Raw genomic sequence first — 19,636 nt, forward strand, 5'->3', positions numbered from 1 at the left:
CTCGCTCTTCCCTTCTCTCTCCTTTCTACTCTCCTCTCTTTTTCCCTCTCAATCTCGCTTCTCTCATCATTATCAATCTCTCTTCTCTTTCCTCATCTTTTCCTCTCAGTCTCTCTCCCCCTCATCTTTCACCTCTCTCAGTTTCTCAAGTCTCTCATCTCTCTCTATCCCTCTCTCATCTTTCCCTCTCAGTCTCCCTCCCTCTGCCTCCTACCTGGACTCTGCAGCCCTGAGCCTGCCTGGTGGCTTGACCTGGGCTGCTCCATCAATGGCTCACATCTTCACTCTCAGCTGCTTGCCTTTTTCTGTGAGTGGGCACACCCCTGGCTCGCACACCCTCTGTATGGGCCTCTTTCCAGTTCTACACGTGTGTGTGTGTGTGTGTGTGTGTGTGTGTGTGTGTGTGTGTGTGAGTGTGTGCGTGCGCGCGCCTCAAAGTCTTCTGCTTCTTCTTTCTTTCATGCTCTTCATTTCCCCTCAGGTAGCTGGATCGATACAAACAGGAAAGAGAGACACAGAAATACAGCAGGCTCGCCTCCATAAGAGCGCACTTTGGTGTCAGCCCCAAGACAAATCCCGGTGCAGGGAGAAGCGGTATGAATTCCCTTCAGTAAGCCAGCCTCTGTGGTCTTGGCTTCCCTGTCTGTAAATCAATGGTAATGACTACACTTTAGCTGCAGACAGCTATTGTAAGTTATGGCTGTGTGGGAAATGCTATTGTGCCTGAGTAGTACCTAGAACACCACTTGCACATTGAATTCACCGAAGGGCTCGGTGAATAGCAGAGGTTGTGATGGAGTGGTGTTCACTGCTCCAGTTTCTTGTTCGTTCCCTTCAGTGTTTAGAGGGAATGTGGAAACATCACAGATGAACAGAAGTTGGAGACAATGTCAGGATCCAGGAAAGCGTGGAACTGTGGAGAGGGATGGGAATGAGGGACCAAGGCTGGAAAGTGTGCGTGTGTGCGTGCGTGCGTGCATGTGTGCGTGCATGTGTGTGTGTGTGTGTGTGTGTGTGTATTCCACGGTGCATATGCGGAGGTTAGAGAACAACCTTGATGTCAGTCCTCACCTTCCACCTTGTTTTGAGGCAGAATTTTTTTGTTCACTACTATGTACACAAGGCCAGCTGACCACCAGCTTCCAGAACTCCTCCTGTCTCCACATCCCATCATAGGAGGTCTAGGATCTTAAATTCATGGGCTGCTGCATCTGGTTCTTCGTGGGTTCTAGGGATTGAACTCAGGTCCTCAGACTCCAATAGCAAGCATTTTACCCACTAAGCCATCTCCCTATTTCCAGGAGTAGAGCCTTAGAAAGAATCTTAAACCTGGATCTCTTGGATTCTGGAATGATGGCTCAGCAGTTAAGAACACTAGTTGCTCTTATGGAAGGCCCAGGTTCAGTTCCCAGCACTGACATGGTGGCCTAACAATCATCTAGAACTCCAGTTCCAGAAGAAACGATGTCTTCTTCTGGCCTCTGTGGGTGTTGTATGCATGTGGTATAGTTACCAGGCAAAACACTCATACATATAAAATAAAAATAAATAAAAATTAAAAAATTAATTTATTTAAATAAATAATAATAATAAAAGTCATATGGAAACCTAAAAAAAAGAGAGAATATATATATAATGTATATATATCTAGAATGTGTTATATTCATGTATGAAAAGCTCAGAGTGGTGACATACACCTATAATCCCAGCATGGGGGTTATCATTCTCTGCAGCCTTTTTCCTCAGTGGGCCCCCGACCATATCTAAATGGTTCATCATCTAACAAATTTACTTTCTAAAAATTTCTCACATTTTCCCTTTCTCTCCATTCCCACTGCTTCTTTAAAGTTCTTTTCTCATCATCTGTCTATAACTGACCCCAAGCTAAGCTCTACAATCTTACTCTGCAAAAGGGAATCCTTGTTTCATTAGCAACAGCTTTAAGCTGGAAGCGTGTTAGAAATGCAGAATTCTTTGCCCACCCCGCCCCTCAACTCCTGAACTGGAATCTACAATATCCACAATTTTAACAGCATCCAAGTGATTCAAAATCATATAAAATATTAAAGTCCTTGTCTAAGGCATGCCTGAGTAAACAGAAATCTGATTATGACTCCCCTCTACTTAAAATCATACAAGCATCCTACCAAGACACACATAGGATGCATGAGACCTTACATAACCTCACTCATCTTCTAATCATTCCCCATCTAATTTACAATTCTGTAAGCTTTAACCGCTTGTACATTCCAAAATACACAACTCCATGCTATATTCCGCCTCTACACCTTTTCCCATCCACCTCCTTGGCCAAGAACACAACTTCTTCTTATATGGCTAATGCCTATCCAAACTTTAAGCTTCAAAAGATAATCTGTCTGATAACCGCCTCGGTTGACTGAAGGGTCCCCGTGGGCCCCTAACCCTACATCCCTGGACTTAGTATATTATACTGACATTATCTGCTTAAGTGTTCCTCTTGGCCTAAACTTTTCTCAAAGGTGGAGGCCTCATCCTCTTGACTTTGTTCCTGAGTTTAATACGGGAGAACAAGCTCAAGAAATGTTTTGATAAGATGAAATGTTGACTTCTTTCTTTTTTAATATTTCATTTAATTTTATTTTATGTGTATGAGTGTAGTGCCTGCATGCATGTGAGTGCACCCATGTCCTGCAGTGCCCCCAGAGGTCAGTAGAGGATATCAGATCCCCTGGAACTGGAGTTATATACGGTTGTTAGCCATGGTGTGGGTGCTGGGAATGGAAACCGGGTTCTCTGGAAGAGCAGTCAGTGCTCTTAACCTCTGAGTCATCTCTCCAGCCTCCAACTTTTTGATTTTTATTTCTGGCTTGATACAAATCAGTCTTCCCATTACATTTCTTTTCCTAAAAGAAATACTGTGAACCATGCCTTACACCTGATCTAAAGTTGGGTGAAGTCATTATTTTGTTCAAACCCAAGACTTTTCTGCCTATGGGCAAAAGAAGGACTTAAAAGAGCCACATTAAGGAGAAAGGCTTTTGCAAATGTCCCAAGGCCACCCGCATCACTCTGTGCCTGGCCTATTTCTAAGTTCTTAGCACAGCTGTCCTCAAAGTCCCTCCTCTGGCCCGCTAGCCCCGTGGTGCTGGCGCCATTTCCACTGAAGGGAGCCTCGCCCTAAGTCAGCGCTCAGGCCCAGAGGTGGTCACCTTCTCCAGGGCAGCTCGTCATCGTCCTGGTCGCTCTCTGTCACCGATCCCTCGATCACTGTTTCGTCACTGTCTGCATCCCGGGCACCTTCCTCCATCTTCACTCCTTACTCAGGGTCCTTAGTCTCGCGATCTAGTTCCGTCTTATTTCACACAAAAGGACACTTTGCGGATCCGAGGAAAGTGCGAGTATATAATACTAAAACTCTTGGCACCCGCCACGCCTCTCTGGCCGGCACCCGCACACTTTCGTCGCTGTCTAAGCGCTGCGCGCGCTGACTCTCCCACCTCCCGCAGCGCCAGCAGACGGCGGGCGCGCGCTACCCTTCACAGGCGCGCAGGAAGCTCCGGCCCCGCCCCCGCCTCCCGGGCCACACCCCGAGCACGAGGCCCGGCAGGTGGGGTTCACAGATCTCGCCTCTGGAGCACGACGACCCTCCCTCAGCACTCTACCCTCGCCCCACCACAGACCACCAGGCCCCGCCCCCTAGCTCCCCTGTCAAGCCCGAGCACGAGACACCCCGCCTCAACACGAGGCCCCGCCCCCAGGACTCCAGGCCCCGCCCTGGGTTCCACGGGCTCGCCCCGGAGCACGAGACACCCCCCCTCTCAACACGAGGCCCCGCCCTGGGTTCCACTGCCTTGCCCCAGAGCAGGAGATGCCCCCTCAACATGAGGCCTCGCCCGGGGCTCCATGGCCTCGCCACCCAGCGGGAGACGACCCCCAGCATGAGGCCCTGCTCCCAGGACTCCAGGCCAAGGGTGCTCACCTTCTCTAGGTAGCGAGCCTTTAAGCGTTATCACCCTTTCTCAAAAGCTGCTGAAAGAATTGCGGTTGATGCTGTCGGGGGTCAGGAACCCTCTTCAAGTCGCCTTCTTTGTGCGGTGTACCTGATGATTCTGATGAGCTCTTTTTCCCTTTCCTACCCTCCCCGTGCCCACAGCTTGCAATACATTCTGAAACCAGAATGTGACCTTACACTCAGAGGTTTCTGCAGTCTGGGACATCGCTCCTTTCTCCTTAATCTTTCTGACACTCCCTCCCCAAGTGTCCCAGTAAGTAGGCAGAACCAGTATTTAACAGGTTTTAAGGTGAGCTAAAACATGTATTTTGTGTTTTTCTCACAACTCTAAATTATTCTGAAATACAGATTGCATAGGAAAAACCGAATAAATGCTTTTCCTTTTATCAATTTTTAAAATAGTAGTAGTAATTTTCTTAAATATTTTTATTATTTTTGTTTTATGTGTATGAGTGTATTGCCTCCATGTGTGTAAGTGCACCCTTCTCGTGCAATGCCTGCGGAGGTCAGAAGAAGGTGTCGGGTTCCCTGGAAGTGGAGTTATGGATAGTTATTAGCTACCATGTGGCCGCTGGGAATCGAACCCGGGTCCTCTGCAAGAGCAGTCAGTGCTCTTAACCGCTGAGCCATATCTCCAGCCCACAGAAGTAGTTATTTTCTTAATGAAGATCTAAAGTCTTTTTTAACCATTCAATGAATTTTTTAAAGTTGTGCATGTGTGTGTGTATGTGTGTGTCCATGTATATTGCATGTGTTCAGAGGACAACTTACTGGAGTCACTTCTCTCCTTCCACCATGTGGGTTCCAGGGGTAAAACAAGCTGTCAGGCTTCACAGCAAGTCCTTTACCACCACACCAGGCCTGAGTCATCTTACATATTTCAGATGTGTCAAACTGAATAGTTTTTATGGTGCTGGAGATTGGACCTTAGGGTCTCGTGGGTGCACTAGACAAATGCTCTACCACTGAGCTATACTTCTAGCCTCTTTCTATTTTTTAAGTCAAGATGTCACAAAGCCCCCTGGGTTGACCTTGCATGCACTCTGTAGTCCAGGCTGGCTTTGAATTTGTAGTCCTCCTGTCTCAGTCTTCTGAGTAGGTGAGATTGCAGGTGTGTATCACCAGGTCCAGCTTTATTTGAAGGTTTTTCAGTTCAAACTACAGTCACACAACACACAGGACATTTCAGCCAATAAAGACTATAGTTGCCTAGTGATGTCCAAAGTCTTAGTTTGTGTAAGTACAGCCAGTAATGTTAGCACAACTGCATAATCATCCAAGGAATGTACCCCATGAGCTTCCACCTACCTACGGGAGAGGAAGATTCAGGACAGGGCTGAATTTCTTGGCCCCCTGGAATCTTTAGTGTCTATCATATATACCATGTATATGTATTTAATTTTGTTGTCAAGTGGATGGAACTAGGGTTTTATGACACCCTAACTGCTGTTCTGCTCACTACTTGTAGTGACTTAATGCCATTATTGTCTTTTTGTATTTACTATTTAGATCGTATTTAAGTCACTGCTGTTTAAATTCATCACTGGCAGAAACTTTTTAAGTTTGCAGAAACATTCTTCACCACAACTGTGAGTTATCAGAAGAGTAAATATGCAAAGATTAGACCTGTATTCTCTTCACATTTGTCCATCTACACCTTCCATGTTTACATGGCATGCAATTTCCTGTTTATTATGTTCATCGACACTTTTGACCACTCAGCTCTACTTTCACAGCAAGGGAGTGGAGATTGCATGCCCAACAAAGATTGGTGGGTGGCTCTAGATGCCCTACACCAATAGGTGACTTTCCGCTGATAAGAGCATTTGTTCCAAGCGCTTTCTGAAACTGACATTCCTTTTTAATGCTTTCTCCTGTAGTAGAAAAATATGTTACTTTTGCATTTTTATTTTTTCATGAAAGTTGCCAATATTTGAATACTTATTTATTTTTAAATTTATTTTTATTGAATTTTTTGTATTTCATACAGAACAGCTCCAACAACATTTTTGTTTTATGTTCATGAGTGTTATGGCTGCATGTATGTAAGTACACCTGTGTCATGCAATGCCCACAGAGAACAAAAGAGGGTGTCAGATCCCCCGGAACTGGAGTTACACATGGCTCCTGGCTACTATGTAGGTGCTGGGATCTGAACCTGGGTCTTCTGCAAAAGCAGCCAGTACTCTTTTTTAAGAATATATATATAGTTATTATTTTTATATTTTATGTGCATGAGTGTATTGCAAGCATGTTTGTAAGTGCACCCATGTCATGCAATGCCCACAGAGGTCAGGGTATAGGAGTTCCTCGATCTGGAGTTACTGACTATTGTTAACCACCATTGTGCTGGAAATGATTCGAACCTGGGTCCTCTGGAAGAACAGCCAGTGCTCTTAAGCACTACACCATCTTGCCAGCTGAGAGCTGCCAATATTTGAAGCACAAAGAAAAAATGGCAGAGCCAAGTCTCCAGAATGCCAATATCATTTTAAAAGAAAAAATTGTTTATAAAGTTCAGAGTTTCAGTGCAAGACAGAGAAGAATGGAGAGGACATCTGTGTCAGGAATTCGGGCTGCAGTGCAATTCAAACTGGTTTAGGCAGAATGAGTTGAGTCATGGAACTGAACCATCCAGCAGAAGCCAGACATTTTAGATATGACAGGAACCAGATACTAAATAGTATTTTATTTCCATAAAACTCTTTTCTTTTCAATTAAATAAAAAAATTTCAAATATATTGAAATACATTAAATATATAAAATCTGGTTTTCACAACAATAACTGACCACTTTTGGGAAAGTTGCTAGGCACTATTTACTTTAAAATTAACAGAGGGAGAAATATCCTTTTCTAAGAAATCTATTTCAGGATAACCAAAGTTAGTGAAGGAAACGTATTATATTTTATAACAATATATAATATTTCTTACCCTTTTAAGAAAAGGTCTTATGTGTAAGAAATAAAATCTAGGGCTGGAAAGATGGCTCAGCGGTTAGAGCACTGGCTACTCTTGCAGAGGACCCAAGTTCAGTTCCCAGTACCCACACGGTGGCTAACAACAGTCCTGTAACTCCAGTTCCAGGGGATCTGACAACCTCTTCTGACCTCTGTGGGCAATGTGCCACACAGGTCCACTTTCATACATGCAAGCAACACACTCATACACATAAAATAAAAATAATAAATAAAATATTTCTTAAAAAGAAATAAAATCTGATGGTTCATTTTCAAAAGTGCCTGGAGCCAGCTTAAGTATATCTATAAATGAACAGAAAACATAAGATCCTTGTGATTGCCTGCTAGTCTCGCTACCTCCTCCACCCAAACTCTACTAGTGCTACCCTCCTCAAGTCAGAAGTTTAGAGTCGAAAATTACTAACAGTCAAGCTTGCTGCAAGGTCATATGTCTGATAAACTTTCAAATAAACAGGATGCAAAACACAGATGAATCCATACTCGAGTTTTGTTGAGAAAAAGACAAAGGCAAGTATCAGAGGGAAATATAAGACTTAGATTACATGTAAGATTGTACCCTCTTGATTACTCAGTTAATGAGGAAAGGGAAGAAGAGTCATGTGTTCAGGAATTAAAAACTGTTCTCTGCATGCAATCAACATGGCTGCCACTCTGAGTTGACACCCAACTTTGCAAAATCATAAAATAAACTGCTTCACCTTAATATTCTGAGTTTCCAGTGCTCTTATTAATAATGAAGTGAGGGTCTTTGTTTCTCACACTCATACACATTATGTAATCCAAGCTGTTCTTAAACTTGTCCATTCTCCTGCCCCAGTCTCTTAAGTCCTGGGGTTACAAGAATGCCACCATACCCAACTTATCTTTCTTTATAGAAAAAAACAAAACGAAAAGAACACAAAAAATAAGCCCTCAAAATTAACAAATACAGGGGAAATTATAGAATTGGAAAAAAAATCACCATTTGTAACTCAAGAAAACAATGGATCTAGGCAATAATCATAGCTGCTGAAGACAATAACAGAGAGCTGGGAATAGCTCAGTTGGTAGAGTACTTGCCTAACTAGTACAACCCTCTGGGCTCAATCCCCAGCACTACACCAACTGGGCACAGTTCACACCTGTAGTCCCAAAAAGGAAATGATCGCCAGGTATGGTGGCATAAGCCTTTACTCTCATCACTCAAGAGGCAGAGATAGGCAGATCTTTGTGAGGCCAGCCCAGGCTACATAGTGAGTTCCAGGTCAGCCAAGGCTACATAGTGAGACCTGTCTTTAAAAAAAAAAAAATAGAAAGGAAGGAAGGGAGGGTTGGAGGGAGGGAGGGAGGAAGGAAGGAAGGAAGGAAGGAAGGAAGGAAGGAAGGAAGGAAGGAAGGAAGGAAGAATTTGCAATGAATGGATCAGGCTGACTACACTTCAACTCACTGTTAAATCCTAACCTCACTAAAAGTGAGACAACCAGCTGTGTTATTTTCTTTTATAATACCATAAAAACACATGGTACTATCAAGTTTTTTAGGCCAAAATAATGATGAAAACTTAAATCTAACCAAATCTCTAGGTCCATCTACCATTATTTATATAAAGGAAGGAGGTAGAACAATCAACATCAAGATCAAGATAGATCAAGGTAGAACAATGAACATCAAGAGAATATAAAGAACCAAATTCAAATTTGGGAGGTTCTATAGAACAAGTAACTTGACTCTTCAGCAGTTAAATATCATGGGAATAGAAGGGAAAATTTGAACTCTTAAAGAGACTAAGAAAATAAAAGTCCATGTGATAAAAGGGAAAATAGACTAATAATATAAATACAGATAAATAAGTCATTAGTCAGAAAACCTGAAGAAAAGCATTATATCTTATTTATACTGTTAACCAAGTAACAGAGATTCTCAAATGGATAATGATATTTATTTGGGATAGCAAAACACCTCGGTAGACATGCCATAGTAAACTTTGAAGGCAAAATGAGAAGGATTAAATAAGCTGCTTTGAAATAAAATCCTAAAAAAAAATCACAAAAATCAATAATAAAAGTGATGCCAGTCCCAGACTTAATAGACAGTTGTTACATAAGATACCCTCACAGAAGGAATCCCTACATAAGATTACAGTGCTCTTTTGCAGGGTTACAGTGCTTCTAGAGAGCCTTTTGATAGTTACTGTTAGGCAGTCATATGTGGGGCTCTTTCCTTCATAGCATTTTGGCTTTATTGTTTGTTTATTCATTTAGTTGGGTTGATTCAAGCAATTCCATTTAAACTGTGACAACTGTAACCTCTTTGATAAATATTTTTAGATGCTGAGTAATAAGGGAGCTAAGGAGATGGCTCCATCATAAAGTACTTGCCATACATGTAAACAGCCAGGCATGGCACACAGCACAGGGCTGTAATCCAAGCACTGAGGAGAAAGAGACAAGAGGATCCCTAGCACTCTCTGCCCAGCCAGACTAGCACAATTAGTGAACATCAGGCCAGAGGGGGACTCTATCCCAAAATATAAGATGGAGAACCCAGTGTTCATCTCTGGCTCCACATGCACATAGCTACACACACATACACACACACACACACACACACACACACACACATACACACACACACATACACACACATATATCACACACAAAAATAGTCATTAAAAATGTTGAACAATAAAAGAATAAGATGAATTTAGATTTTTTCAAAATTTGAATCTTTGAGGAACAGAAGTGAGTACTAAATATGTAAAATTGAACCAAATAATCTTTAGAATTAAGTTTTAATTACATGATTGCATTTATGCTCTAAGTCTTATAAGAAAAATTCCTATTTGGAAATTCTTTACCTATAAAGTTGAATTGAAGTACAATGTCAGCTTTGCTACCTCACATTTTCATTAGGAAGAAAATTTCCAAAATTATAATTTTTAGTAGCATGATGTTAAATCATAAATACTAGTCAGACTCACCATCCTGATGGAAGGCTCAGAAAGGGGGTTCTTGCCTTGTTGGCCTTGCCCTCTAGTAGATGAAGCAGATAGTAAACAAACAAATGAATAAGCAAGATCTGTGTCTGAATGAAAAAGATAAGTTGCCGAGGTAGAAAACGTGGTCTAAGGAGGTGACTCTTGACCTAAGACCTAAAGCATGAACAACAGTCAAGTCTTAGTCTAAAGCATCACAAAAGAACAAGGAAGAGTCCTAGAGTCCTTGAGCTGAGTAAGAAAGAAGGAGAATGATATGAGATGAGGCTTCAGCACCAAGCAGGAAATAGACTTGACAAGGTATAATGTAAGGACATTTGTTGGGAAGTGTGAACTTGGAAAAAGAAGTCTTCTTGTTTTGTGGTTACGCATTATGCCTTGCTTTGATAAGTAAGATTCATCCCTACCTGTGACCTTGTATCATTTATACCCTATCTAGTCTGCTTTAAATCTGAGAACTATGTGAAATAAGACTCTCATGGGAAATTTGATTTATCATAAATACAACAGAACAGAAATCTCTGAAGGTAAATCCAGCAGTCACTTTTCACCTGAGTAAAATTTCTTCCAAAATAAAGCCATACAAAGGATTTCACTATGTATTCTATGACAACTGTTTTAAAATGTTTTCCAAAAGAATCTTTATTTCCTTAAAGACAAATTGTGTGTGTGCGTTTGTGTGTGTGTGTGTGTGTGTGTGTGTGTGTGTGTATAGTGTCTAGTGTACACTCCTGTAATCACAGCTATTTATAAGGTTGAGGTTAGCCTGGACAACATAATGAGACCCCATTCCTTACCGAAACTATTGCTGATCCACTAGCACAATAATTCACATGCATTAATTATCATGTATTAATTACTTTTCTGTTTCTATGATAACACGCCATGACCAAGGCAACTTACAAAAGGAAGGGATTATTTGGGCTTATAGTTCCAGAGGGATAGGAGTCTATCACAGCAGGGAAACATGGCAGCAGAAGCAGCCAGAGCAGAAAGCTCACATCAACAACTCACAGGAAGCAGAAAGAGCAAAGCTGGGAAGTAGGGCAAGGCTATGAACTCCCAAAGCCTCCCCCAGTGACTTGCTTCTTCCATTAAGGTCATACCTCCTAAAGGTTCATGACCTCCCCAAACAGCACCACTAAGTGTTCAAATACTTGAGCCTATGGGAGACACATCTCATTCAAACCATCATACCACATAAAAAGCCAGGCTTAGTGATGCGTGCTTGTGATCCTATGGATTGCGTGGTGGGAGGCAGGGACAGGCAGATCACTAGAGCTCACTGGCCAGCTCACCTAGCTTACTTGGTGAAGTTCCAGGGCAATGAAAATCTTTGTTTCAAACAAATGGTGGAAGGCACCTGAAGATCAACACCCATGGTTGTCTGCTGTACATACACATGTGTGCTACATGTATCCACACACAAACAAAAACACACACATAGCCCCTCCATTAAAAAAAACTGTTATGTGAATTTAAATGAATTGGAATAATTATATAATGGAAAAATCAGAATATATAAAACTCAAAAACTGTGAGTTTATTATATATGATTAATGTTGGAGAACAAGCTATACATTTGCTTTATAGTGATGTTATGATAGTGGCCCATTATGTAATTAATGTTTTGTGATGAAAAACCTCTTAAGAATAGCTAATGGCTTCTGTTATCCTGGAAATTGGAACAAAAGATATAGTGAGGTCCTGAAAACTAGAAGATGCTTACAAAAAACAGCATTTTCCAAAATAAGAATTAGAGAACTAGATATACTTGAAGGTTAACTACAATAACTGTTTCCAATAGTGTCTCTAGCCCATTACCCAAAACTGCTTTCAAGGTGTTGTTGCTATTCCACATTGTCTTTACCATTGCAGTTTTTCACTGCTTAGCCTCTTAGCTCTCGAATAATACACTTCCTTAGAAACAGAAAAAAAGAGGCTACAGAAGCAAAGATGAAATAAGAAGCAAGAGCAATGCACTGATCACCTGTCTCAGAAGAGATTCATTGTAGTACTTTATAATTTATGATGACATTAAAAAAACATTGAAACACATCCTTTGAACCAGTCTTACACATCAGGTGCAGGGTTATCCTACCTTTTGATAATTATAATATGATGTTGTCATCTACAAACATGTTGGGCCACATTCACAGCCATCCTGGGATACATGCAATAGGCCACAGATTGTACACACCTATATCAGGGTTTTGAAAGTCTTAAGATTGTTTTTGCCCTATACACACAATATTATGTTGATATTAAAAGTTGGTAATGTAAGTCACAGATAAGAAGCCAGTCATGGTGGCACACTCCTATAATCCCAGCATTATAGTGGAGTGGATAGCAGGGGAGGAAGGAGACACTAAGGCAAGAGGATCACAAGTTCAAGACCAGCTTGGTCTACATAAGAAAACCCTCAGGATTGAAGAGATATTTCAGTGAATAAAATGCTTGCTGTGTAAAGCTGAGGACCCAAGTTCAGATCCTCAGTACCCACATAAAAGCTTGATAGTGTGCAGCCCACCTGTAATCCCAGTGTTCAGGAGGCAGAGGCAGGATCACCAGGAAAGCTGGCTGGCTAGCTTAGCTGAATCAGTGAGCTCCAGGTTCAGCGCGTGACCCAGCTCAGTAAATAAGAGTCTCTGCCACAATAAAGAAAGTGGAGTGTGATCAATGAAGACCCCAGTCTCTGGTTTAATATGCACACACAGACACATATGCCGGCACACATGGAACACACATACATTCATGCATGACATCACACACTCATGCACATGTAAAGAAAAACCAAGAAAGAAAAGTGTCTCAAAACAACCCACTGAAAATAAATGACTTTTGTAAGTGCTGAAAATTAAAAAATAACAGATAAGGCCATCATAGACTGTCAAAGAATTAAAGGCTCAAGTGCAATATTCTTATGAGGATGATATAGATTTTGTCAACTCATTTGAAAAGTTTGAGATTCCTCCTTGCTGGCTTGTCAAACACTGATTGATGGCCTAAGCTAAGAAACTTGCCTTTCTGCCTCCTCCCATCTCTCTCTCCACACCTTTCCTATAGTTGTATAGTTGTAACTGATTAAAACACAAGATTTTTTATTTTTTAAAAACATTTTATTTATTATTTTATGTATATGAGTGTTTTGCTTGTATGTGTGTGAGTGTACTATGTGCAATGCCCCACAGAGGCCAGAATAGAGTGTGGGATTCCTTGGAAGTGGAGTTACGGATGGTTATTGGTCTCCATGTGGGTGCTGGGAATCGAACCTGGGTACTCTGGAAGAAAAGCAAGTGTTCTTAACTGCTGAGCTATCTCTCCAGCCATGATATTTTATAAAGGTAGTAAAGTAGTTCAGTAAAGAAACATTCATTAAAACAGTCAATGAGATGTTGGTTGACTGACACAGTGGAGTATCCTGTTGTCATTAGAAAACATGAAATGTAGCTATAACTTAACATGTATACATGTGCTGCATTGCTTAGAAGAAAGCAAAGAGCAGAGAAATAGTGACAGCTCTAGGATTTCGTGTCGGAAAGGCTTGAGTGCAATCTCCTTGGAAGTGAAGACTACACTGGATGAACAGAAACCATTTCAGCTCATATATTACAGAGTACATTTGTAACTTGACTTTGAGTTGTTCAGAAGAGTTAAGAAATTAAATAATAGGGTGTGATAAGACTCTCCACACATAAGCCACACCTGACTCTGCTACTGCAGCATAGCATAATTTTTATTGTTTCTCTTTATTTTGGCATAATGTACATATAATCAAATACACAAACCTCGAATGCTAAGTTCAATGTGCACGCGCGCACGTGTGTGTGTGTGTGTGTGTGTGTGTGTGTGTGTTGAACCATTATATATTTCTGTATGTATTTCTTCAAACATATATAATCCTACAGGAAAGAATGAGAATTCTAGGTGGAGAAAAGGCAGTACATAAGTAGTAGTCTGACCCTTAAAAGTAAAGCTTTCCAAGCATGATGGCATGTTCCTGTAGTCCTAGCACTCAAGAGGTGGAGGCAGGTAGATCAGAGACTTTAGGTCACCCCTGACTGTATAGAAAATTTTCAGTCAACCTGGTTCACATGATACCCTAGCTCAATAAAAGGAAGAGGAGGAAAAGGAAGAGAAGAAGGAGAAGAAAGAGGAAGAAGAGGAGGATGAAAGGGAGAAGGAGGAGGAGGAAGAGGAGGAGGAGGAGGGGGAGGAAGAGGAGGAGGAGGAGGAGGTGGTAAAACTGGCATAAATAAATAATACACAACAGAATCTAAAATTTAATGGTATTCTACCTTGGCTTCTGTTGCTGTGATAGAATAATGACCAAAATCAACTTGGGGAGGAGAGGGTTTATTTCAACTTGCAAGTTACAGTCCATCCCTGAAAGAAGCCAGGGCAAGAACTGAAGACAGGAACCTGGAGGCAGGAATTGAAGCAGAAACCTTGGAAGAAAGCTGCTTACTAGATTGGTCCCTCTGGCTTGCTCAACTACCTCTCTTATATAGTCCAGGACCGCCTTCCCAAGACCACTCACAGTGGCTGTGTCCCTCTACATCAATTAGCCACTGAGAAAATATCCCACAGGTCAATCTGATGGAGGAAATTCCTCCATTGAGGTTCCTCTTCCCAAGTGTCTCTAGTTTATATCAAGCTAACAAGGGGTCAATGGTGCTGGTTAGTTTTTGTCAACTTGATGTGCAAACACATCACTATTAGGCCATAATCTCATTTCTTGCTTATCTCCAAGATATCATGTTAATATCACAATATAAAGTATATAACAAACCTAAAAGTCCCCACATTCTTTAAGAAATTCAATCTTTTAAGGGTAGGCTACCATAAAATCCAAAACAATTCACATGCTTTATTTCAAAAGGAAAGAACTAGGCCTTAGTTATGATCAAAGCAAAACCCAAGATTCAACAGTGTAAATATCTCAGTATCTGATATCTGGGATTCATGATCTCTGAGCTCCAAAAGGGTTTGGATAGTCCAACTACTCTGGTTCTGCCACCCACAGTACACACAGCATGTCTTCTAGGCTCAAGCAAGCTCCTCTCTACACTTGCCACTGTCCTTGGTCGTCATCTGATGGTCCCAGCATTTCTAATATGCTGAGGTCTCTCTCACTGCAACTGAGGCTCAACTTTTACTAATGGCTTCTCCTGGCCTCTTCAGGTACTCCAACACTGCCACATGGTGCCAGACTTCAGCTTCTCTCCATAACCCCTTCAATCCTGGAGTTTCCACTGCAACTGAAGCTGTACCTTTACCAATGGCCTCTTCTGGCATCTCACAGTGCCAAGCCTTGGCTCCTCTCCATGAATGCTTTATGCCTTCAAAACCAGTACTACATGGATGACTTATACATTGCCAAGTTCAGCTTCCAGCTTAAGAGACAGCTTTGATCTCCCTGAACCACAGCTATTGTGTGCTGACCCTGAGGAGATACTTCCCAAAGGAGTTCACCTTGATGATGTTTATTAATCACAACTGATTTTTCAGTCCTAGCTAACCAGAATCCACTGTCCTAGCAAAGCAAAGGTATTGATCTCTTATTAATCACAGCTGATTCTTCAGCCCTAGCTGAATAGAAGCCAGATTCCTAATTTAAAGTATCACTTGAACAACCTTGATGGAGTCACTGAGGGACTCTCAAGCTTCCCTCTGAAACTTCATAAGCCATGCTTCCATTATCTGCATTTCTTTAAATATTATTACCTTCCAAGTTCCCACAAAACAAATTCTAAATACTCAACATATTTTTCAGCCCGAAGTTCCAAATACTTCCACAATCCTCCCAAAGAACAATATGGTCCAGTCCAAGTACCAATTTCTATCCTAACTTTGTTTTTGTTGCTGTGATAAAACATTGACCAAACCAAAACAAACTTGAGGAAGAAAGGGTTTTCTCAGCTTACAAGTTACAGTCCATTCTTGAAGGAAGCCCAGGCAGGAACTCAAGTCAGGAACCTGGAAGCAGGAACTGAAGGAGAGACCAAGGAGGAAAGCTACTTACTGGCTTGCTTCCTCTGACTTGCTGTCTTATACCCATCCCAGGCCACCTGCCCAGGGATAACACCATCCACAGTGGCTTGGCACCTCTTCATGAATTAGCAACCAAGAAAATGCCCCACAGACATACCACATTCCAGTCTGATGGAGGAAATTCCTCAGTTGAGGTTCTTTCTTCCCAAGTGTCTCTAGTTTGTGTCTAGTTGACAAAACCTACCAATACAAATGGTTTCTGAGCTGATGATATTGCCAAATGAGCAAACTTCTTTGTGTATAATTAAAACAGACATGTAAATATGTTTAAAGTAATGTAACTGTAGGTCTGCTAATATAGGTAAATAAACAAAACCAAAATGATTCATCACAATTTTAATGGAAAACAATGCAGTTCAATAATTTTTTTATAGTACAATCATGTGTTACCTAAGGACAAGCAGTACTAAGAAATATGCTGTTGGATTATTTCATCACCTCACAAACATCATAGTGTGTCCTTACACAATCCTAGAATGGAACAGGTCAGTGGCTTCACATGGCCTCTGATGCAATCAAGAGACTTGGTAAACAGATATATGTCACAGTTACTGGTATTGCCAATGTCTCTTGGAACTCTTTATGTGAAGGCACATCACTTGGGGGCTCTGCCTTACATCGTGTTCTTCCTGGGTCTCTCCTATAGCTCTTTTTGTAATGTATATTGGATTAGAACCCACCCTACTCTTTTAGGCTCATTTTGACTAGTTACACCCCCAACAGCTCTATTTCCAAACGATACTATATTTGAAGTTCTTGGACATACACTACCCAACTCAACAGATTGCTTTTTGTGTCTTATATGAGAATGATTATACCAAAGTCAGGAAGATGTCCTTCTTTCAAAGGTTATAAATTTATTCTTCCTTTTTTCTTATGGGAGTCTAATCTTACATTTAGTTCCATGATTTACTTCTAGTGTGGGTGTGTGTGTGTGTGTGTGTGTGTGTGTGTGTGTGTAATGTGGTAGAAGATAAAGCTCATTTTTTCCTGCATGGATATCCAGTTGTTCCAGCACCTTGTGTTAAGAAGATTAGCTTTTCCTCATTCAGTTGTCTTGGCACTTCCACTTTAAGAACAATCTTTCTTCACATATGACAAAGCATATCCAGACTATGAAGTGCTATGCCTCTTCTTATATCAGTTGTATGTTGAAAAGTAAAAGTTATTGTGAATCTTTAGACTTATAAAGAGCTTATAAAGGACATTAAGGAAGTATTTTTGTGCAACTTCACAGTGCATATTTTAAGCTAAGTATTAGTATGAGTCAAAAAGTTTTTTTTAAATATTAAAGTTGATGAAGCTTAAAAGTTAGTTAATTTAAATTGAAGAAAAACTATAAATTTAGTGTAGCTTAATTATAGCAGTCAACAGACTACAGCAGCATATAATAACCACCTAAACCTCACATTCACTTACTCACCCATTGACTCATCCAGAGCAAATTCCAGACCTGTGAGATCCATTCATAAGTGGACCTATACATGTAAGTGACCTATACATGTGTGTCATTTTGTGTCTTTGTTTTGTATTTTTACTGTATTTTCTATATTTAGATACACAAATACCATTGTATCACAGTTGCCTACAGTATTGAGTACAGTCACATAATGTACAGGTTTGAGGCCTGGGACGAAAGGCTATGTCACATGGCCATGGTGTATATAATGGAGTATAAAAGCTAGGTTTTAATAAATACACTCTGTGATGTTTGTACAAGGATGAAATCACTTAATGGTGCATTTCTCAGACTGCATCTCCACCATCAAGTGATATGTGACTATAAAGACTGACCATCATAGAACAGGCACCAAAAATCATAAAAGCGAAAACTGGCTCTTCATTGGCCATACATTCTGGCAAAGAGCAATTGAATTGGAGTTTTTATGGCAGGTCAGAGTTGAGATCAGGTTAATCAGTTACAAGCTAGTTACCTGAGTAAGGATCAATGTTGGCATGGCCTCCTGAGACAGATGAAGCACAAGCAACACAACTGTAATGGCTGTAAACCAGTAACATTATTGAGTTTATTTTGAACGTTATTCTAATTTGTCCATCTTTCTCTTCTAACGTTTGTTTTATCTTCTCTTCTTTATGTTTTGCCACCCTATGTCAGCCTTCTGCCTTTATACTCTGTAACATAATGCCTGTAATGTTGGATAATAGGCTACTTCATTTCCTCTCAGAGTACTGAGACTTCTGAAACATATTCTACATTTTGTGGTTCCTTATTTCCAGTTTCTTTTCACCCTCATAACTAAACACAAACTCGAAGCCCTCCAAGAGCAGTGTGTGGGAAGGACAGAGAGAAGGAGACAGAAAAATTCTGCTAGTTTGTGAAAAAAAAAAGTTTAATTTTTAGGCATTTCAAAGACAGTTACTACATAGAGCCATTAAAGTATATAAGCTCATAACTGAGAAAATCATATTAAAAATAAATGCAATATGTACTAAAAACTCATCACTTCCTAGTTCTTTAGACAAATTTTACAATAACAGTAGAAGAAAACCAGGAGGCAAAATATCATAATGTACAGAATAAGTGTTAGAATAAGTTACTTTTGTGACAGAATCTTCTAATGCTGCAAATTCTAGCTTTCCTCCTGACAGAGTCTTTGCTTTGTAGAACTTCAGTCAGGCATCTGAACCCTCTGCTAGGCCTCTCGATGCCTCTGAACCCTCTATTAGGATCATCTGTGCAGGTCCTTCAAATCTCCAGTTTTCACAAAGCTCTCTGATGAAGCAGTTTAGCAAGAACCCTCAGCTTTGGGTATCTGACAACCCTCAGCAACTGATGGGTGTCCCACCCCCAAGCCCTACACCTTCCCCCAGATGTGTCTTATCACACTGACCTGTGTTCAGCAAGAATTCTGTTAGGTCTATTTTGCCAGAATCCTCCTTACTCCTGATAGTTCATCTCTTAATTTTCCATCTGCTGAACTCCATTCTGTTTCTTTACCATAAATTCCCATTTGCCCATGTTATATTCAGAGCTGAGCCCAACATCTGTTCTCCACTGTCAGAGCCTGTTGTAACCACTCCTGTGACTATCAGAAGAAAAAAGGTTGTTCTTGCACAATGCTATAGTAAGTACTGTCAATAACTTTTTTTTTCTTTAACACAGTCCACCTCCACCTCAAGATGGCTGGTCGTGAAACATTTACCAGTACCTTTCTGAGTAGCATTATTCTACAGCAGCTCCATACCCCTTGGGGTCTGGCTTTTGTTTTCAAGTTAATTCTGCTATACCTGATCTTGTAATGATCTGTTATAGCTGACTCTCCACTAGTATCTGACACATATAACCTCAGTTCTCTTGATCTGCGAGGATATGCCCTATTTTGATGATTCTTTACACAATCCTTGGAACACTGGGCATGGAAGTTCAGTTACATCTTCTCTGCTGAAAGTTACTTGCCCTCTGCATTGCCTTTGGGCCAAATTTTACTAGGTTGACTCCTTTCTGAAGATAGCCTGAACCTGGTTTGTAAGAAACACTTTTGTTTGAATAAATTATCTGTTATTGTTGTTTTGTTTTGTTTTTGAGACAGGGGCTCATATGTAGCCCAGGCTGACCTGGAACTCACTATATAGAAGAAGTTGGCCTTGAGTTCACAGAGTTCTGTCTGTCTTG

At 40.8% G+C, this 19,636-nt stretch overlaps 1 protein-coding gene across 5 annotated transcripts in view; it reads right to left on the reverse strand.

Moving 5' to 3' along the window:
• The window catches only part of Ankrd31 (ankyrin repeat domain 31), a 193,906-nt gene extending 190,371 nt beyond the window's left edge, over nucleotides 1-3,535 (reverse strand). For 2 of the 5 annotated variants that reach the window (XM_029561906.1, XM_029561907.1), the window contains exon 1: nucleotides 3,192-3,535. In XM_029561906.1, coding sequence (XP_029417766.1) covers nucleotides 3,192-3,289 — 98 coding nt within the window. In that variant the 5' untranslated portion in view covers nucleotides 3,290-3,535. The remainder of the gene's footprint in view (nucleotides 1-3,191) is intronic. The other 3 variants (XM_029561909.1, XM_029561908.1, XM_029561905.1) reach the window with 2 other exon arrangements.
• Nucleotides 3,536-19,636: the final 16,101 nt, after the last annotated feature.

The sequence above is a fragment of the Nannospalax galili genome, unplaced genomic scaffold (genome assembly GCF_000622305.1).
Source record: "Nannospalax galili isolate Female #2095 unplaced genomic scaffold, S.galili_v1.0 scaffold1054, whole genome shotgun sequence".
Lineage (NCBI taxonomy): Eukaryota > Metazoa > Chordata > Mammalia > Rodentia > Spalacidae > Nannospalax > Nannospalax galili.